At 45.9% G+C, this 22,224-nt stretch overlaps 1 protein-coding gene across 1 annotated transcript in view; it reads left to right on the top strand.

Annotated features, from left to right (window-relative positions):
* Positions 1-22,224, top strand: part of Nek10 (NIMA related kinase 10) — a 171,524-nt gene that overhangs the window by 19,160 nt on the left and 130,140 nt on the right. The window contains 7 exon segments of the mRNA XM_048421327.3: positions 9,965-10,049; positions 14,036-14,077; positions 15,112-15,190; positions 16,292-16,359; positions 18,035-18,114; positions 19,014-19,100; positions 21,476-21,700. Of these exon segments, the coding sequence (XP_048277284.3) occupies positions 9,965-10,049; positions 14,036-14,077; positions 15,112-15,190; positions 16,292-16,359; positions 18,035-18,114; positions 19,014-19,100; positions 21,476-21,700 (666 nt within the window).

Here is a 22,224-nt window from a genome sequence, read left to right as displayed (position 1 = left end):
ATAATAACTAAGGAAAAAGAAGTCATAAATTTGAAAGAGAGCAGGGGGTTGGGATGGGGTGGTCCATGGAATGGGCTTGAAGGGAGGAAGTGGGAGGTGGAAATAATATAATTATTTTAAAATCTCAAAAGTTAAAAGAAGTTATCAATTCTGTATATATCTATGTAAAGATCAGAGAAAGGCTATGTGAGTGGGGTAGGTGAGTCATCGCTGTGTGTGCTCCCTAGAATCACTTGTTGGGCTCTGAATTGAGCTGAGTTTGGTGACAGGTAAGATGGGGGAGAGCACTATTTTCTTTAGTGTGCTCGTTTTGAGTTTGAGTGCTCAAGGAAGATTTATGGTATAGTCCTTATGAAAGAGGCATTGATTAACACTGCAGATGACATGGTAACACCCTTTGTGTTACACCTTGGCAGTTGGCACAGGGACCAATTAAACGGACTCCCCCAGCCTGGACTTTGAAGAAAGAAAGGGAGAGCATGTACCTCCAGTTCTCATGTCCTAGTATGGGTGATTGATGGGGAATCTTAGACCACACTTACTTTCTGGTTCGTAATGGGAGCAGCTCTGGAGAGAGGATGCTATGCCCCTCCTCTTTCTTTACAACATGAGAAAGAACTTAGGATGTCAGGTTTTAAAAGCCATGTCATGCTGGGGTACTATAAATGTCTGTGTTCAGTTTGCTTCTGAACTCAGAGTTGGGTAAAGAGTGGATTAAGTGTTGAGGTTCCCGTTGTCCCTCACCTCATATAATTCCGTTAAGATTGCAGGACTTTCTCCTCCTCTTACCTTACATCTATAGAATAATTACATCTCAGAGCTCTTTGGTGTGGCTTCTTTGCCCCCTTTTTTGTGGACATCAGGGTTAATGTTGTACGGAAAGGCACAGAGTCAGCTTACTCAAGTTGGTGAGCATCTACCTTTTCCCAAGAAGAGATGAGGCAACCGAGGAGAAGGAAGATAGGGGAAAATACTTAGGTGAATGTTGTGTGGTCCCTTTCTTCCTCAACAAAACAATTGCCCATATTCTCATACAAGAGGAAACAGATATTTATCATTTACAGACAGACAACTAAAGACTGGATGAGATTGGTAGGTGGGGACTTTAGACGGTGGCCCAGTTCTGGTTGTAGAGAGGACTCCACACACTGGAATATCAGTTTTACCACGAAAGCATAATAAATTATGAGTTGGGCTTGACTGTGGAGCAGGCTCCTGCTGCTTCCCTTTCTTTCTGCCCAGTTGTCAGTACCATTTCTCTTCCTTTTTGCACCCCCAACTGTGTTCTTCCCAATCCACATTCTCAGACACCTGCTCTCGAGGTTCTTCTAAGACTGGCCTATGGTTATTCCCCATTCTGCAACTAAGCTTGTAAAACCAGAGTCAGCTAGGGTAAGCCTGTAAGTCTTTCACAGTAGTCCTGCAAGACAGTACTGCGTGGATCTGAGGTAGGCTGCTTTGGTTGTGTGTTCTCATGCAGAAGAACATCCTACCCTTCCACTCTCTGCCCTAACATGATTTATCTGTAGTAAGGTGTAATATGAGAAATACATTCATCTCATCTGCCCAGTATCCAAGACCAAACTGTCATGAGGATGTGCAGGGAAATAATGGTTGTCACAATATTGACAGATTCTTGACCGCCTACTTTGCCCTTCTGTGTGCCTGCTTGCTGTTGGTCCATATTTCACTGATATATAGCTTCTGTATTATAATGTGGTATAATGAACTCATGAAATGACCCTGGAACATGGGCCTGGAGATGGAGGACTTCATGAAGTTATTGAAACTGGTTTTGAACTGGTAGAATTTGATGCACAAGTCTGTGATAGAATTGGGACACTGGCATCTGAGGTTGACAAGTTGGGACTCTAAGAGCTGTATGTGGAATGTTAAAGACTGAGGAGACTGAGGGAAATGACAAGTCCTTCTAATATATTCACAGAAAGGAACCTCATGATGCTCTGAAAGCCAAACATGAGTTAAAGGTCATATCATACGGCAATTTTAATAAATATAATATGAATTTTTTGTCAGCAATATCAGAATGCATTCTGTGTTAGGCATAGTTACTAAATTTGATGTTATTTCAAAGTGAGTTCATTTGTCTGGCCTTTTCCTGGCATCATTATTCTAGAATAATGAAGAAAGCTTCTCTTCCTTGCATATGGCTATGTGGAGGTGAACAGAACCCAGATATTCTGGTTTTACTTAGAATTGTCCAATTCTAAGGGCTGTTTGTCCAAAACTTCCCTTTACTTCCCCCACACAGATAAGTTATCATCCTTATTGTTATCATTTTACATCTAGGTTCCCTTAGTATTTGTCACAAAGTTGAAACACTTCGAAAATGAAACAGTAGCATATTTTTATGGCCATATGCTTATATACTAGAGAGACTTCTGTGTGCCAGAATATATCTGGCCAACCCATGACCACCTTTTTTTAAAATTTAAGCTTCAATTTTTGAGAATTTTTTACATGAGTATTATATTTACATCAGGTCCACTGCTTCCCCCCAACTCTTCATGTGTCCTCTTGTACACCCCATTCAAGTCCATGACCTTTACTTCTGTGATTGTTATTGTTACACACACACACACACACACACACACACACACACACACACACACACGTGCACTGTACCCTTCTGGGCATGCTTACTGTTACCCCTTTGTACACATGTTTAGGACTAACTAACCACTTGGGTTTGGATAGCCTCATCAAGGACTTTTCCCTTGCAAAAACTGACTCTCTCTTTTTCTTATTAAAATTTGATTTCTAAAGAATAAAGTTTATAAAACTAAAATAATAATCATAAGGAAGTTGCTATATGAAGTGTCCTGGAAATGTTCCGAATGTCTCTAACCAAAATGGGTAATGTGTATTTGGTGAACAATAGGACTTGTGTTGTTGTCCATGTTGACAGTAGGACAACCAGCTCATGGTGCAAAGGACACTTTTCCTTTTGATCTCCTGGGCCTCCTCCTGGGCTCATCAGAGTGAGAGGAACACATGCTAGCATGCAGTAAGGTTCTCTTTATGGTTTGAAGTTCTTGGCACACATTGAGTCAATAGACAGATACTCATGGTGTGGTCTTCCCTTACCATCTTTACCTGTAAAGAGGCCTGTCGTTTTCCTCTTGGTCATAGGGTGCAGTCTGCAGCTGGTGCAGAACTTCACCCCAGGTCTCAGGCTTGTGGCTTTCTGTGCTTGGAACCTGCGAATGCCCTGTTCTTCTCAAGAACCTCTTACTTCTTCTTGGCCTCTTTCGTTGGCTCTGTGGTGCTGGTGAGGAAGCAGGACCACACATGGTGAGTGTTGTGTCCTGTTGCTAAGCCACACCTCAGCTTTGTCAGTCTCTTCTGTGCTCAAGAGGGTCAGAGTGACCTTCCCATTCCTCTCTAACCTCTGAGTTTCTGCCATGCTCCTGGTTTATCTAAATCATAGCACCCTGCTTCTCTGTGGGCCCGACTCATTCTGACCCCTCACATAGCCTGCCTCAGTCTTCTTCATTCTCATGACCCTGGGCTCTCTTCTTCATTAGTGTACACTAACCTTCTGGAGACCAAAAACCTGGTCTTTTATCCCCACACTTTAGCCGCTGAAGTTGGTTTTTATTGCTACTGTCTTGGAACAGATATGCAGCTCTTCTTTTTCACTGCTAGGAATGGGACCCAAAGACTTTGTACAGGCTAGGCAAGTGCTCTGTGACCGAAAGACCTTGGTTTGTTGAGACAGGTCTAGTCTCAAATTCGTGATCCTCTGCCTTCGCCTCCCAAATGACAGGTCTGTACCATTATACACAGCTTTCTTACATTGTTAGTTCTCAGACAATATGACTTAAAGTTTTCCCTACACATTAAAAGTGTGCACATACGTTCCTGATGCACGCATGCCCCCCCACATGCATGAACATATGCACATACAGGTATGCACACACATATGCATATACAGTTACACATACATGCACACTTGCACATACACACACGAGTGCATGAACACACATGCAGTCACGTGCATGCACACACACATGCACAAAAGGCATAACAATTATGGAGATAGAGAGGACCCTAAGAATGCCAAACTGGTGCCAGGGGTAGATGAGAGAAGGCTGAAAGTCCCAGCAGGGTGTGGGCTGGTCCTCCTGTCCTGCGCCCCTCTCATCCCCCAGTTTCCTTCTTTGTTTGATGAGCACACTTAATGAAGGGTGAGGAACTGAATTTGGCACCAGGGAAAAGCATCTCGTTGGTACATGTGTTCTTTCTGCTGTGTGCTGTGGCTTCTCATCCTAGAGAAGCCTGACAGGCAGGAAGCGAATTGCTCCGCCTTCCCAAGGAAGAACTGCTTGTCCTTGGCCAACAGATCACTGCACAAAGCAGCCATAACCTGGCCAGGATCATCATCTCTGTGCATGACAGATGTGTTTGCAGCCTCCATGAGTTATTGAGAGCCAGGCAATGAATAAAAGTCCCATCCCGGGAGCCACACTTTCACAGCTAAAAGGTCTTCTCTCCTTCCTTCCTCTCCCTCTCCTTCCCCTCTTTTCTTTTCCTTCCCCCTCCTTCTCTTCTCCCCCTTTTCCAGGATCTCATTTTGTAACTCAGGCTAACCTTGAACTCCTGACCCTGCCTCAGCTTCCCAAGTGCTGTGGTTATAGACCTTGGCCACCAAGGCTGACTTCAGCAGTCTCTCAACGCCACTGTTTTATCTCCCCTGCTGGCCTGGCTCCTAGTGGCTTCTTTACTGTGAATCCCCCTGTTTCACATGTCAGTGGGCAGATTCTTCCTGCTTTGTCATTTAAAGGCATCATTCCTTAAAACAGGACTTTTGGGGGCAGCTTTAGTCCCCACTGTCTCCTGAGCCGGTCCAGGTTGCTAGCGCTTCTGCCTTGCACAGTCGTAGTAAGCTGTCTGCCTTCCCCTGCTTTCTCCATGTGGTTTTTCTTTACTCCATTCTCAGCATGGCTTCTAGAAGGATCCTTTCAAAATCTCAGTCAGCTCGAGTGAGTCCTTTGCTCAAAGCCTAGTTCCTAGACTAAAAACATCTAAAGGCTGGACTCCTATTCTGCAGGCCCTTAAGCTCCGCCTGCTGCCTTCAACTGCCCACAGCTTCTGTTTTCTCCCCCTGCTATTTCTATGTAAACCCTAGGGCCTGGGCTGCAGGCTTTCGGCTGTTCTGACACAAGCTTGCGCAAAGCTCCTGCCCTCAGCTCACGGGGAGCTAATCTTACAAGGGAGCCTCCCCTAACTATCTCAAAATAGCATCCTGCCCTAATGAACCGTGGTCCTGGTTGTTCTTTGCCATCTCCGCTTGACAGATCTGCAATTTGGGCTTCTGTTCCACGTCCTTCAAAGGGGCCCCAGTTGAGCCCAGTCTCAGGCCTGGCCTCTGCCAGCCTCCAAGCACACTCAGAACCGGGCTGCTGAGAGATGTGATAAACGTGAGGTGCCCATCAGTTAGAAGGAAGTATTTTAGACTTTTTGGCCTGGGTGCCATGCCTTCCCCAACCCCCACGGTTTCTTCCTGGCTGGATGTTGTGGGCTCGGCTCGTGGGTAACACAGAGGATGAGCAAGGGGGCATAGAGAAGCGAGAGAGGACTCAGCGGGGATTCCAGACAGCCATGTGTTCCTGCTTCTGTTAAGTTTTAGGTCTTTTTTGACGTTAATTCGCTTTTCCATTCATCCAGAAAGAAAAGAGAGCCATCCAAAGAGCGAAGATATTTATTTTGGAAGGTGGACTTTGCTTTTGGTGTGTGTTGTGGAAAGCAAAGCCGCGCCATAGCATGAGAACAGTGTTCATTCTGAGATGAACCTGCGAAGGCAGGCCTGGGCAGTAGCCTCTCCAGATAGACGCCTGTGTGTTTTCCGCTAATGGCTGCCTGCGTTTGGAGCCCTCATGGCACAAATTGGTTTCTTCCTCTGAGAAAGAAATAGAAACCCACCTGCCTTCTTTTTGCTCAAACACTGTATGTGCAGTGACCTTTTCCTTTCCTTTTGACGCCGATGGCAGAAAGTGATGTCTTGGACAAGGGCGGTGGGAGCCGAACAGGCTGAGTATATTAATAGTCCTGGGTCAGCAGTGGCATGGGTTCTGTCACCAGAGAGATTAAATAGTCGCCCGCTTATGAATTTACACCTGTGTGGCTGCCATGTTGCGATAGCCTCCAGGGAAACAGTGTCATTGCAGACACATGACTTTCCAGGGCTGCCTCCAAGGACGCATGTCCTGTTCCCATGGTAAAGGTATCTGGAGTGCTTTCACCCGTAAACGCGAGGAACCCGAGAGAAGGGGGCCTTCATGAGTGAGGCGGCCGAGCTAGGATACTGTTCTCTATCTGCGCCTGTTTTCTGTGTCGTTTTCTGGCAATGCTAAGTCCCGTGTTTCCTGGTTCCCCAGACTCTGGGTGGGCAGAGCCGGGACTGCATCCCTGTGGCCCTTCTGTCCTCCTTGGAGTTCCAGGCCAGGAGCCAAGGAAGGTCTCCTCCTGAGGTCATTCTCGAGGGGCAGAACCCAGGGACTCAGCCATCAGGAATCCTATTTACAATAGCAGGGTAATAGCTCTGAGGAATAGCTCTGAGAAATATTAATAGCCTTGGGCTGCCGTCCCAAAATTGCAAAGCAAAACAAAACAAATGTGATTTGCCTGGAACAGAACTTTCAACTCGGCCTATTCTGGATCCCTTCATTTGGTTAGACTCCATTAAGGATGAAAATTAAAGTCAACATTGCAATTTTAGTTCATTTTCTTGAGGAATAAGGAGAAATCCAGAAGAGACCTTTTGACATGTCTTTCAATGTGGAAAAATCCACAGGAAGGTCCCAGTCTTTCCTGTGGAGACTGACCATGGCTGACTGGAAGAATACTGCGCACGTGTCTATAATACAGATCCTGGATCCCCCCCCTCCGCCTTAGATATGGAAATGCTGTTGGCATTCAGTAGCATCAGGTGGCCCATGGCAGCTGTCGCCAGTCACCATTCCTGCCCTGGGGAGGTGGGAGGGTCTTTGAACCGCCAGCCTTTGCCCTGTACCCTCTTCAAAGGAAGAGGATTAGAGTTATCACATTTTTGCCGGTGGTCTAAACTTTTCCATGTTTTCACCAATGGGGAGTCTGAAGTTTGATAAGCCACAGTGCCATGGTTATGCCCAAATCCGCAAAGTCCCCCAAAAGTCAACAAGGAGACCGAGTCCCATATGTAAAAACAAAGAGCCTTTATTTTATGCAAGTTTACACACTCGGTCTCTCCGCATGTCCAACGTACTGGAATAAACGGAGAGCCCCGAGCTCAGTAAGACTTGGGTTTTTATAGTAGTAGAGGTGGGGGTGATGGGTTTCTGAGGTTCAGGACCCCCGATTGGCTGACATTTGTCTAGGGGTGTCCTGGTGAGCGTGTGCTGGCAGGTGATTCTATCTACAGCAGTTGGAACATTAGGCATTTCCTTTGGATGGTCTGTTCTTGGGTGGTGCTCAGGTATTCTCAGTTTGTGGTCCTTTCTGCAACCAGGTATTGCTTCAGGGTAAACTACTGAGACTCAGGCCTCCGTTAACCTTATCGATGGCAGAGTCCTACTTTGGCAGGTGATAATGGTTGGAAGTAAAGAACTTCCGTTGAGTGATCTGTTCATATTTAGCTTATCATGGCTGGCTCCTACAGCCGTGGCCAGTGTGGTCTCATACATGCTTGGCAAACGCACTACACTGAGCTACAGCCTACACCCTACTTAAAAAACTGCTCTTTAATTTAACAAGCAAAGTAGTAATTGGTCTTATTCTGTCATTTTCATGCTTAGTTCAAATGTGTTCTTTTCTGAGTCTTCTTTTGCTTCTTATTTTGAGAGAGTCTCACTAAGTTGCCCAGGCTCTCTTCGAGCTTGCTCTATACCCCAAGTTTATAATCCTCCTGTTTCACTTCCTAAGCACCTGGATGACAGACAGATCTGTGCTTGGAGAGTTCTGATTCTCAGGGAGCCCAGGGATTGTTTGAGTCCTGTTTTTTTATTTCTCCAAAGAGGCTGGTGCCCCGTGTCCCAAGGGTCACCGATAAAGTGACTGCTTTGGAGAGGGCCCTGCTATTGTTGGTCGTGGCAGTGGGCAGCTGCCAGCTGCCTTGCTGGAGGTCGTAAAAGTAATCCCCAATGAGTGGTGATCATGAGTCTTTACTTCTGCACCTGTGTGCCCGATGCAGGGAGCATGCAGACATTCTAAGACTAAAACAATGGGTCTACTGCCCTGCCAGTCTCTGTTTCTCCAGATGGAGGAACGGTGAGAGGTGTTGCCAGGGAATGGGGATGCCTGGTGCAGCCTCCACAGATGTCGCCAGGACTGGTCCACTCAGCTTTTGAACGTGCATGTTTAGGGCAAGAGTTGAACTCTTCAATGCTCTAGAAGAGACAAACCTGAATCTAATCTCTAGAGCCTAAGAATAGGTTTAGGGCAAGCCGGGGACAGCTGGCCTGGGTCTTCAGCTTGGGTAAGTGTTCCATGTGTCAGGGGTATTTCCAGCATCGTGGTGCTGTTTTTTGCATAGCCAGGTGAATGGCATTGTTACTGGAGTCTGAAATAGTTCCCACTATTCCCCATTTCCCTTGGCTAAGGGTGAAGTTTCAGACCCTTTGTGTTTCAGGCCTTTGTTAATTCAGGCACCATGAACGATTATTGTCGGACTAGCTTGCAGGGCAATATGAGGCATGCACCAGCAGGCTGGACCTGCCTTCTGTGCACGATGCCCGGCTGCTCTTGCAATAGCAGGGCAGCGCTTAGCAGCCTTCTTCGCCTAGGGAGGCACCAGGCTGTGTAGTAATAACTTCCTCACTAAGCGTGGTCTGTGATGAGAGCAGTACAGGTTATGAGGGTCCTGGGTTGGAGAGCCACAGGAAACCGCCATGCAGAAGCCCCTTAGGCCCTGGCTCATAGACAACCTGTCACATGGCTGGAAGGAAATCAGGGGCTATGGCAGGAGGTGAGGCTAGAGGCCTGTGAGAAAACAGAACCTGCAGAGCCCGGAGGACCAGAGGGTGGCTTGTGAGGCTTCATTCTGTGGAGGCTGGGTGCTGTTGGGGAATTGGAAAAACAAGGCGGAAGCAAGGAAGGCACTTTTAATGTTCTAACCACATTTACCACCAGCTTTAGCTGCACTCACGATGGCTGAGGGATGGAGCAAGTACTCTCTGAGGCCCAGCCTCACTCACCAAACGGAGACATTCAGCTGGGGGTGGGGGTGGGGACACCCAGGGGAGCTTCTGTTGTCTTCCTCTATGCTAACCAGAATGGTGATGGGATGCTGCTTCCTTCCTTCCGTTGTTATTGTTCTGAGGGGGTCTCAGTGTAGTCCAGGCTGGCCTCAAACGCAATCTGTAGCCAAGGGTGACCTTAAACTCTGGATCCTTCCAAGCTTTAGGCTCTGCAGTGTCTACCACTATGCCTGACTTCGAAATGTTGTGATAATAGGATGGTGAAGGAGTCTTGTTGTTAGGCCAGACTGGCCTTGAACTCCTCCTCTTCCTCCTCCTCCTCCTCCTTCTTCTCCTCCTCCAGCATTCTGGGATCTTAAGTTCAAGGCCAGCCTGAGCTACAGAGTGAAACTTTATCTCGCAATTTTTTTTCTCAGTATATGCATGCAGTTTTTTTCAAGTGGACACTAGGTTGCTGGGGCACTGACACCTCTGAAGCTGGACCCAAGTATTGAAAGTTTTAGCTCTTTGCTTTGGTTTCGGGCCATCATGAAATATTGCAGAACCAGATTTGTTCGGAGGGTCCTTTCACCCAAGAGATGAAGATGGTTTCTAGTGTTTTGCATCAGTGTGGGTCAAGGGTAAAATGCCAAGTCCCAGTCTCTTCCGGATGAGGCTGAGGTGGACCACTGGCCTGGCCCCTCCACAGCTTTTCCTTTCCTTCATAGTTTGTGCTGTTCGTGAATGGTCTAAACACCAACACACCCTCTTTTGTTTTCTTCTTTCAGAGAGTGGGTTAACCGAGCTCCATCCATTCATTTTCTGAGAGTGTTAATTTGCCTGAGGCTGCTAATGAGGGATCCATGTTATCAGGTTAGTTGGAAAAAGTAAAACTGCTCTTCTTCACTTGTAACAACAACAACAAAAAAATCAAATGAAAAACCTGGTGGGCGTTTCTTCGAGATGGAGTGTGTTAATGTCTCCTTCATGAGTCAGAACCTTCCAGAGGTGGCACACAGCTCACCTGCTGTTTGAGAAGATGAGGAAGAAATGATTTTCAGGCTGGTACATCTGCATGTTTATGCTTAATCTGTCAGGTTCAGTGCCTGAGTTCTGGTCTCTGTGTTCACTGCTACCAAACCTTTGAAGCCAATGCAAGTTCAAGGAGGAGCACGGTAGTCAACACACTGAAGCATGTTTAGGCCATGATACTCACTAGGGCAAAGTCATCAGTAACAAGAGGGAAGCTCCCCATGTGACTCCAAAGATACCCATGGGACAGCAGGGCTGTAGCCTGTTAGCTGCCAAGATCCTATCTCTTCTCAACTCTCGACTGGTAACTCTGAGCCCAGGGAGCATAGGCCCTCCCTTCTGTTGGTCTCAGGGGAGGGACCCCTTTTTTTCACTAGTTACTTGGATGTGTTGCCTCTACTTTACCGCCTCTTGCCTTTTACTGTGCATGGGAATCAGTGTGGTTCTCATAGCTACAGATTCTTGTTCACTAGGTGGAAAATGAGGTTCCTGATTCTACCTTTCTTTTTAAAGATACATTTCTATTTATGTGTCTATGTCTGTTCTGAGTATGTGTTATATGTCTTCCTGGGCCCACTAGAAGGCTAGACGAAGGTGCTTGGGTCCCTGGAACTGAAGCTGCAGGTGGTTGTGAGCCACCTTGATGTGGGTGCTGGGAACCAAGCCCGGGTCCTCTGCAAGAGCAGCAGGTGCTTTTAACCACTGAGTCCTCTCTCCAGCCCAGCTCTGCATTTTTAATACAATTCCAGGAAATGTCGAGGTTGCTTGACCCTACTATAGGGCCATAGTCTGCTTGTCTTGAATAAGGGCTTAGTGCTTTCGCAGTGAGACTTTAAAGAATGGCCTACCCAAGGTATCTGTCTCAAAGCTTCCTAGCCTGGCTTGGAGGCAGGGAGGGAGCTGCAGAGTGCTGCTGTTTTCCAAGTTGACTGTTTTTGAAACACCTAAAGGTGTTTCTGGTCAGTCAGTCTGTGGGCAGGAAGGACAGCATCAATTCCTCAGTAATAGTGAGTCTGCTGACTGACTGACACACTGTGAGAGGCCTCATGGCTGCTTCCATTCAATCGCAGTAATATTTCAATTATGCCTTCTATTTGTATAGACTGGGTTTTTTTTTCCTTCCAAAAGATCTTGTTTTATGCTGAGTCCTTCCAAACTACTGGGGAGTTCACACCACCCCGGTTCTTATGGTAGTTTGAGTTTCATTGGTAGATTCTTACTTAAGCCAGGATCTTCACTTTCATTGCCCCAAACATCATCTTGCCCAAACTTAGCACTAAAAGAAAACGTGCCTTGCCTTGCTTGGAGTTTTCTGGGGCTCTTGGTCCCTGCAGGTCTTCTGTTGAGAGGCTCCACACCTCTCCTTACACACACTCTAAACCAGCTTTGTGCTGTTATTGCCACTGTGACCCTGCGCAGGCACTGGCAGAGCCACCTCCAAAGGGCGTTCTGTCCTGTTTGTCCAGGGTTCCATCAGTTACTAAGTGGAACTGGGTCTACCATGCTTTTCAGAGTTGCCTTCTGCCAAGCTATGTGAGTTGTGTATGTAAGGGGAAGCATGTGTGTGGCTTTTCCTGCCATCCAGGGTGTACTGACTGTTCCCCTTCATCAATGCTAGCCCCAGTTTTCCTCTGATAAATCTTAGTTCGGATGAAAACACTGGATGCAGAATATTAAAGAGGATTCAAGGAGGAACAGCCTGTTCTCAGGCTCACAAGACATCAGCAAAAGATGATCCCTTTGTTTGCTGAGCAAATTGGTGACAGTGTCTCTGCTTTTAGCATATGGCCTTTGTTGCCGTTATCTTTGATTGATTGGCAGAAGGGAGATTACACTCCTCTTTAAAGCAAAGAACGCAGTGACTACTTTATGGTATTTTGATCCATACTATGCTAGCGTCCCTGGCTGACAGTCTTTCCATAGAAGGGGATTCTCCCTGAGCCTCTGCCCCCGGCTGGCCTCCTGAACAGAAGAGCGTGTGCTCTGCCAGTTGCGTAATGCTTTGAGTTGCCAAGAATTCTTGGCTAAAGTCACAAGGCCATGCCGGGGATTACTACCACGGACTTGGGCAAATGTCAGCAAGCCTTTACCATCATTGACTTTGCCCTTCTCTTGGCAAGTCAGTATGCAGGTCCAGAGTGCAGCTTTAAGCCAGCTCCACTCTTCACGGTCCTCCTGCCTGTATCCTTAGACCATCGCATCATGGGTTTTACAGAGGAGTCCGAGGCCACGCTGGTGGGAGCACCCTCCTCTCCTCTTTGTTATTTGAAATATTTGGATTATTGCACAGCTGTCCTTCCTTCTTTCAGAAGTGATGTCTCTTCTGCTGCCCAGGTTTTATTTCTTTTCCACATATCCTCTTTCTTATGCAACCTTTCCTTCTGTTTCCCTTTATAAAAATGCCTTTTCTATTTTGCTTTCATTCATTCATTTTTTTTTTTTCTGAATCAGAATTTCACTATTTTGGCCATGCTGGCCTCTAATTCAGAATCCTCCTGCTGTGAGTTCTGGAGCACTGGGCTTAGAGTCAAAGCCTCCCTTTCTTGGTCCAATGGTCCAGGTCTCCTCACATTTATGATTGCACTTTTTCTTTTCAATTTTTAAAAATTTCATTTCTATGGATTTGCTGTGTAGGTGGCGGAACTTCTTTAGCAGAACACATATGGTAGTCAGTTGACAGCTTACGAGAAGGGTTTCTCTCCATCCACCATGTGAGTCTCTGGGATGGAGCACAGGTCGGCAGGGGTGGCAGCAGGTACCCCATCTTGCCAGCGCCACACCTTCATGTCTTAAAGCATCAGGCTCGCTACCCAGTCTGCTTGCTTCTGTCATGTCTACGCACTGCAGAACTCACACACTGAACTTAATGTACAGATTTTGCCTTGGAAGACAGTTAGCCAGCCAGCCCATGCGCTGCCAGGCCTCCTTCCTTGACTGACATGGTTTGTAGACTTGGCTTAGGTAAATGTTTAATGGAGTCTCCTGCCACCAGAAAGGCAGGAAAGATCAGAGAAGCCATTTTAAAAAATATAGTTACTTGGAACTATTTGTGATTCGAGGATTTAAGTCAGATTGTAAGGCTAGGTGGATAAATGTTCACCTAAACTAATTATAGGGATCTCTAACACATTGCTTGTCAGAGGCGAGAACAGAACTTAAAAGCCTCCAAGCTGTAGCTGCATTAGACATGAAAATAAAATGTGGCGACAGGAGGGGCTCTTCTGATGTTTCTTGACCACTGGGTAGGAGGAGAGAACAGCACCACATTGTCTTGTGACTCGTGTTCCAAGGAGCCCTTCCTCTTACCGGGCACCCCAGTGCTATTTACTCCATCCTGTTTTTAAATCTTGGCTTCTCCAAAATGTTCTCTTCCTCGTCGCCATTGTAGCCTGCAGTGCTGAAGCTTGGGGTTGAGGCTGCTCCTCCACCTGTCATTTGCTGCTGCTGCCTCTCTTCCATGATTTCATATATGTAGCCTTGGGCATTTCCCAAGTCTAACTTCCTTCCTTCCTTCCTTTTTTTCTTTCTCCTTTTCTTCTTTCTCAGTGGTAGGAAGAAGTACAGAGCGTGGGAAATGGGAGGCAGGCTGCAGTTATGACTGAATGTCTTTGTTTGTTTGTTTTTATGCTTTTTAAATCTCAACAAACACAATGTTATATTCATTAACAATTTATCTTAACCATTAAATGACAAATGCTAAATCTTATGTGTTTATGTTAGAATGTGAAACTTGAAGCAATAATAAATCATACAACTTAGTAATGGAGTCACGTGTGAAATATGTACCTCTGGTCCTCTAATACGCTCTATTGCCTTTATTTTATCAGGAAATACTCCATAAATTGGGTGGGATTGAAGACCTAGCTCAGGTAAGGCTGCTTCTGTGGTAGCTGGTTTTACCTCTACGTTCTGGGTTAAGTTCTGAGCGAGTATTAAATAGTAAATTAACTACCACACTGACCTTAGGCTAGCGGAGTGGTAGCTGAAGGATGAGGATGCCTCCCCAGCTTGTCTTCCTAAGAAATGAAGGGGATTTGCTTGTACTGGCTCAACTCATGAGCTGCTAATGCTCAAAGCAGCCAACAAACACATGGCTTGTGTCAGCTGCCTGCCAGGCAGAAGCAGATGGGGTGTATAACTGTGGCCCTAGGACATGACACTTTCAGGTGGGGAGCAACAGGAAAAGACTTTGTTCTTGTTAATTGGTCTCGTTTACCCAGTCTGTTGAATTTTTTTTTAAAGTGCTGTAAAAGGTTATATATATTTTTAATTTGTAGCATTTTAAAATAAATTGAAAAAGCTTTCAGAGTCAAATGTCTTTAGTGAGTGATGACAGGAAAGACCTTCATCGTCATGATGTGCGTGGCCTGTCCAGATCACTCACCACATGAGGAAGCATACTGTTTTGTATGTATACTGGTTAAATGCAACTTGAGATATTATAAAATATTAATATATAATATAGTATGTTGTAAACACTTTGTGCGAGGTATCAGATATCTTACTTCCTAAGTTTTGTTTGTATACTGGTTAAATGCAATTTGAGATATTATAAAATATTAATATATAATATAGTATGTCATAAACATTTACTGTGAGGTAAACCAAGGAATCAAATTATCACGTATACCTTACAGAAATCACACCATGAACTTACTCAATTACAAGTCATTTTGGATTTTGAGGGATTTTCAGAATTCCTTCAATGTTTTGGGCGTTGGAAAAATTATGAAACACTAAACCCAGTATCCTGCCCTTGAGGGCACAGGGCCCAGGAGTAGTGAGCAGTAGTTGGTGACCCTCTTGCGCCATCTGGGGCTCATCTGAAGTCCTGCACTCTTGTGTCTTGCGTCCTTTTGGTGCCCGCCTCCTGACTGGCTTGTTGGGTTGGTCTTTCAAACAGTACATGGAGATTGTGGCCAACGAGTACCTGGGCTACGCGGAGGAGCAGCACTGTGTGGACAAGCTGGTCAACATGACGTGTAAGCACTGTTGTCGGGGGCACAGCTAATTCTGTGGGCTTGCTGGGACCGGAGTGTGATGTTGGCAGCAGGAGACAGGACATCTGCTGTTCTCACTGGTGTTTCGTTCCCATGTGTGTGTGTGTTTGTGCCGACGGATGGATTCAGCAGCATAGATCCCCATGTCTTCCCGTGATTGCTCCTCCTTTGACAAGCATTACCTGTTTCAGGAAAGAAGTCTTCCATACAGGCGACATCTGGTGAAGAGGTCTACCTTTCAATTTCTATGAAAATGTCAAACTTCAGTTTCTATTTATTTATTTATTTATTTATTTTGCCCCTAAAGCTTGGGTAATAATTATACCTAGCTCAGAGCATCTGAACTATCCAGAGCCTAAAAAAGAAAACTGAGAACTTCACCTGACCTGGGCGTGAGGCATCTTAGTCATTCATCTGGCTTCCTAGGGAAGCTTGACCAGTTTCTCTTCCCATCTCACCCCTTTCTTCCTTTCCACACCCACCCCTTCACCTTGCAGTCCCTGCATCCCCACCTCCCCCTTTCCTCTCTCTCCCCTCTCCCTTCCAGTCTCTTTAGGTGGGGCAAGTCACAGGCTTCCTGCTGTTCGGGGTGCCAGCTCGAGCCCTTTCTCTTTGTGCAGACAAACTGGTTTCCTGCACTTGCCGGCTGGGTACACACTGGCTCTCATGTGTAGGGGAGATGCCAGGCCCGGGAAGTTACTATGAGGGCAGCTCTCCAGTGCAGGAACCTTCCCAGATTTCGTGTCCTGGCTGCCCTCCATTCTCTTTGTGAGTTGGGTGGTTTATGAGCAGGGTCCATTAAGTTCATCCCTTAAGCTTTTAAAAGGGTTCAGAAGACTGTTAAACTTTACATACAAGGGGAGTTTGCTTTTGCGATATTTTCATATTTATAATGCTAACTGGGCTGGATGGCAGTTGCTAGAGCTGAAACGTCCAGTCCTGCCCTCTGTCGTTCCTTTGGTGGGTCTGTGTTTCCATTTTCCCTTTCTCTGATTTTCCAACACAGTCGAGAACCAGAAGTTTCATAACCACTGCCTCTTTTAATCTCCAGGTCTCCCTTTGAGTTAGTTCTTTCTTTAACAGATATTTTCCAGAAACTCGCAGCCGTGAAAGAGCAACGAGAATGGGTGACTGCCAGCGGAGCCCACAAGGTGAGTGGGCCCCAAGGAGCTAGTGCTTGAGTTCACCTGGCCTGTTGGCATCACTTTACATACCCAAGTCCCCAGCCCGGTGGTCACACTGCGCATCAGTATAGGTCATAACCTGTTCACCCAGCCTAAAATGATGATTCTTTATGAACATAAGGAATAAATAACTCGCACAGTGTACGGAGGTTCTATTTTTCAATTCCATTTAATGCCAACTGAGTGCATTACTTTAATGTTGTAAGCAGAATGGAGTTTCTGTTGATTATTCACAAGTAAACAATGCAAGTCATCAAATAAAAGACATATGTTTGCATAAAAACAAAGCCCACCTGTCTTGTGGGGTTTTATTAGTTAGAATTCTGTGGAGTCCCCATTGTCTGTAAGCCAGAGATGATTGAATATAGTAGTTCCATGTGATGTAGACTCACAAGGTGGTACAGTGTGACAAACATATGGATCAAGTGTTTGTTTTAAAGGACAAGAGATGTGGCCCAGAGAAAGAGCATTTAATAAGCCTGGGGTCCTGAGCTCTGCATTCCCAGTAACAGCACACACATGTACATGTGCACGCACACATGCACATGTGCACCTTAAAATGAATGAGTGCAGGTTTAATTGTAACAGATTATGTTTATTCCACTACTTAGCAGGCAGCTGTGTAGAGCAGATCTCAGCAGCCTGGTGAGTCTCCCCATCCAGCAAGCCACTGTGCACATCAGAGCATGGTCTCCTAGAATCTGTACACTATGTATGGTCTAGGGGGTTGAGTTTGGGGGGTGCAAACCAGTTTTTACTTCAACAGACAGTATTTCACTGATGTTGCTTAAGATCTGACCAAAAAAAATAACATTAAGTTATTAAGTTGGCTTAGCAAAAACTTTATGTTATGTTTCTGGGATAGAAGTTCGAGAAACACATCAGGTGATAGTGGGGATGAGGAAGGGCTTGGAAAAAGACCGTACCTTTAATGGAAGGACACATAAAGGGTATCTACATGATGGAAGCAAAACTCCACCCCGCCAGTCATGTCGCAGACTGCAGCTCTGATGGGAGCATGCTTGGCAAGAACATTTGGAGGGATTGGGGGGTGGGGGGTCTTGTGCTCTGAAAACTAATGAGGAAGAGAACTTACATCAGTGAGGATTCAGGGAATGCATTATTCTAAGGAAAGCCATGAGGTATTAAACAATTTAATCCTAGTTGTGAAAAAGTTGTTTTATGGTGATTCTCAACCTGTGGGTCCAAATCCCCTTTAGGGGAGGGTCAAGCAACTCTTTCACAGGGGTCGAATATCAAATAGCTTGCATATCAGATATTTATACCACGATTCATAACAGAAACAAAATTACAGTTATGAAGTAGCAGAGAAATAATCTTATGATTGAGGTTACTACCACATGCAGGGCCCTATTAAAGGGTCACAGCATTAGGAAGGTTGAGAATCACTGGTTTATGAAGACATTCAATACCACTTTAGTGTGTAACATTAGGAAGAAAACAAACAAGTTATTATAAAATCATACATGCATTTTCTACCTGTATACATATATTAATTTTAATTGAGCAAAAGGAAAGAATCCTGGAAAAATAGCAAAAGGTCAGAGCCCGTGATCTTTGGGAACAGTGCACCTTTCAAGCTCCTAGGACCTTCGTAATTGTGTTTTCTCTTCCATTTCAGACACTAGTGAATTTACTCGGTGCCCGAGACACGAATGTCCTGTTGGGTACTCTTCTGGCATTGGCTAGCTTAGCAGAGAGGTAAGTGCATCTCAGGACAGTCCTTAGTGTGACCGCTGCAGAGGCAGAGCTGGGAGAGACGCAAACACACAGACGGATCTGCTGCCTGCTCCATTACAGTCCGGGGTGGGCAGCACATGGGAGACAGCGTATAGTGAGGAATCTCGTGGTTAGAAAATCCACGCAATGAAATTGAAGTTAGAAAGGAAGGATTCCTTTGCTGACCTGGCGGGGCATCCCCCTTGCTCTCAGGTTCCATTTGCTGTTTGAGGGGACATGGTTGATGGCTGCCCTTCCTTTGGCCTTTAGAGTAACCACGTTCCTATGCCAGTTCAATCTCCCAGACCTTCCTTTTTCTCACCTCTACATCCCCTGTAACATATAGGACATTTTCAATGATAAAATTTGGTTTTGAAAACCTGTCCTTCCATACATAGTGTCATTATTTTAAATGAAAGAGCTATAAATGTCTACCAATCCTTGTTTCTCTGTGCTCTCAGTCTCACAGCTCCTCACAAGGTGTCTAAGTTACTTTTCTATTGTTGTGATAGAAGAAATAATTGATTTGGGCCTTCCAGTTTCAGAGGGTGCATCCGTGACCATTACGGCAGGGAGCATGGCAGCGGGCAGGCAGTCATGGTGCTGGGGCAGTAGGCAAGAGCTTGTGACTTGAGACACAACCACGGGGCAGAGAGAGTTAAGTGAGGATTGCCTGAGTTTTTTGAAACCTTAAAAGCAGCCCCCAGTGACAAGCAGCATCTCCTAATCTTTCCCAAACAGCTCCATCAATTGTTCAAACCTATGTGCCTGGGGGGGGGGCATTCTCAGAGCATCACACAAACTAACCTGACCACCAGAATAGGAAAATGTGGCTGTCATAGAATATGCTTTAGTAACTCCTAATAATTTTGCATTTGTAGTCCAGAGTGCAGGGAGAAGATCAGTGAACTCAACATAGTAGAAAATCTCTTGATGATTCTGCATGAATATGACTTACTCTCCAAAAGGTAGGGTCTCATCCTCATGGAAATTCTTCCGCAATGGAACTTGGAACTTGTAGTAATTTAAATCTGTGGTCTCCGGTCATGGTCACTCAAAATTGGCTCCAGAATGATGTTGCTGATTCATTCTCTCTCTTTCTCTTTCCCTCTCCCTTTCCCTCTTCCCCTTTCTCTCTTAAAAGCTGTTTTATTTGTGGTAAAACTCTTTTTATTTGCCATCTATATTATTAATTGAATATCGTGAATCATCTTGAAAGTTCCTTTTTGTTTAAGACAAAAAGAAGATGCCAGGAAAAAGGAACGTAGAATCTAATCTTATTATTTTGTCATTGCATCATTATTAATTTTGTGGTTGCGTTTGTCTAAATAAAAAGTTCCAGGGAAGGAACTTTAAGTTGCTCTCTGTCTTTAGTGATTTTAGATTAATGTGTGGAATAAGCAAAGTGACTAAAAGCCGCTGAGTTTAAGGCGAGTGAGAGCCCATGCTGACTGAGTCCAGCTGTGATGGTGTTACATAACTCACAGCACAGTCTGGAATGTAAAGGATTCCTTTCTAGATCAGGACTCTGTAAGGCACGTGTTAGGTGTGTTTAGGCTTGTAAAATTAGACTACAATTTTCTGAAAAGCTAAGAGTCCAGAAATCCTAGCGATGGAGATCGATACTTGCAGGGATTTTTTTTTTTAAATTTCTTTGCAAAACTGTCTTAACACGGTGTTGCATGAGTATTGGTACAGGTGGGAGTCTCTGCTTTCAGACTTGATGACTTGAGCTCACTCAAGAGACAAGGTTAAGTAAGATCCTACCATAGTTGAGTGAGATCAGAGCAGCCAGTGTGAGAAAAGGGGCAGGCAGGGAGAACTCCCCGGGTGCTTATGAGACTCTGGTGCCCTGGAAGATGCAGTCAACAGGCTCAGTCCAGAATAGAAATTCCTGATCGGAGGGAAGGGAGATAGGAGGAAGTGCCTTGGCAAGGCTGTGCGCTGCATCACAGAGGCAGACACTGGGTGTCTGAGACAAATGCTCTGGCAGATGCAGCCAGGTCGAAGGAGGCAAAGTATCAGAAACTAGAACAGTTAACGAAAAGTCGAAAATGTAGCTGATTCTGACCAGTTCTTTCTCTACATTGGGACATTCCCTGAGCCCTCCCGAGTCCTCTCATCCACCCAAAGCTCTCTTGCTTTTCATATTTTACAGATGAAGTAAATAGCATGTTTATCTGGGCTTTTAGGATGGGTTTTGCATGGTAAGATGGTGTGGGTGTTCATATGAACAATACAGGAATTCCCAGAGAGGCTTTAAGTACAACCACATTTGTATTCTGATCACACACATGGAAGCCGGGCAGGAGTGGGATGCAGCCCAGACTGAGATGCTCTTAGAATAAAGAGAGAATGTTTCTCGCAGAGAGTTTTAGAATCTGAAATGTGGTGCTCACCAAAGAAGATGCGTTCTTTTTGTTGTTTGAGATGGATTGATAAGCAGTCCTCCCTGGGCTGGTCTTGTTCTTGTCATGGTCCTTGTCTGTCTCTTTAAGTGCTGGGATTACAGGCTTGACCTGCCACTCTTCATAGAACATGTGTTCTTAACATCAGAGCTGGGGGGTGGGGGCAGGGGAGGCTCGAGAGGGAGAGGAGCATGGAGAAGTTCTCTGGGAATTTTTGCGGAATTGCAAAGCAGTGTGGGAATGTGAACTCTGGAGGGTGTTTCGGAGAAAGAGGGCACAAGCTAACACTCTCTCCAGAATGAAACAGACATGGAACTTCACCTTCAGAAAGTGAGCTTCATTAGGAGAGAGAGGGCTACATAACCACTAGCCGTGGTCTGGCTTTGAGGATGAAGAACATTAAAGGGGGCAGTACATCATACCAGACAGAGGCAGTATCATGACGTCGCGAGGTGGGACCACATTGTAGACATTATCAGCTTCAAATGAAAGTAGGAGAGGTAACCACCATGGATGCATGGTGTATGAGTGGGGGTAAAAGGGGAGACAGAGAGAGAGGGAGACAGAGAGAGAGAGTCAGAGAGAGAGAGGACCCTTGCCTTTACAACTTACCCCAGGGTATAGGGAGCTTGTCTGTAGCTAAAGGCAATTAGAGGATGTAAAATCACTGTTAGGACATTAGGACAGTAGGCCATAGGGACACAAGCAGCAGGGAGCTGGTCAAGACAGGCCATAGGGGAGGTGGATCAACTCTTAAAGTGGCAGGCCACGATCTAACAGGCGATTGGCAGAGGGTCCTCACTCATGGGCAAGGCTCACAGAGCGGAAGAACAGTGGCCCCAGTAATAGATTCTGTGCCCTGGTGGAGGTTCTGGTCACACGAAGCCACGGCTGCAGGACTGGTGTCCCTCTCCCCCTTGCTCCTGTCACGCCAGGCTTACGGCGGAGCTCCTGCGCCTGCTCTGTGCCGAGCCCCAGGTGAAGGAGCAGGTGAAGCTCTACGAGGGCATCCCCATCCTCCTCAGTCTGCTCCACTCGGACCACCTGAAGCTGCTGTGGAGCGTCGTCTGGATTCTGGTGCAGGTGTGTGAGGACCCGGAGACCAGTGTGGAAATCCGGATCTGGGGTGGCATCAAACATCTCCTTCATATTTTACGGGGGTAAGTGGGGGCGCTTGGACCTTACAGATTGGTAGAGCAGCCGAGTAACTCTTCGCTTGCTTATTTGTTTTGTTGTGTTTTGAGACAGGGTCTCTCAGTGTAGGCCTGACTGCCCTGGCATTCGCTATGTAGACCAGGTTGGCCTTGCGATCTCACAGAGAGCCACCTGCCTCTGCCTTCCAAGTGCTGGGACAAAAGGTGCATGCTTCCTGTCTTAGTCAGTGCTCTGTTGCTGTGAAGAGACACCATGACCGTGGCAACTCTTATAAAGGAAAACATTTCATTGTGGCTGGTTTACAGCTCAGAGGTTTAGTCCATTATCATCATGGTGGGAAACATGGTGTCGTGCAGACAGAGATGGTGCTGGAGAAGTAACTGAGAGTTCTACATCTGGATCAACAGACAGCAGGAAGAGAGAGAGCGAATGCCTGACTGGTTTGAGCATTTGAAACTCCAAAGTCTAGACCCAGTGACACACTTCCCCCAACAAGATCACACCCTACTCCAACAAGGCCGCATGTCCT

This window comes from Myodes glareolus, chromosome 5, assembly GCF_982192425.1.
Source record: "Myodes glareolus chromosome 5, mMyoGla1.1, whole genome shotgun sequence".
NCBI lineage: Eukaryota > Metazoa > Chordata > Mammalia > Rodentia > Cricetidae > Myodes > Myodes glareolus.
This window is presented reverse-complemented; position numbering and strand designations above follow the sequence as displayed.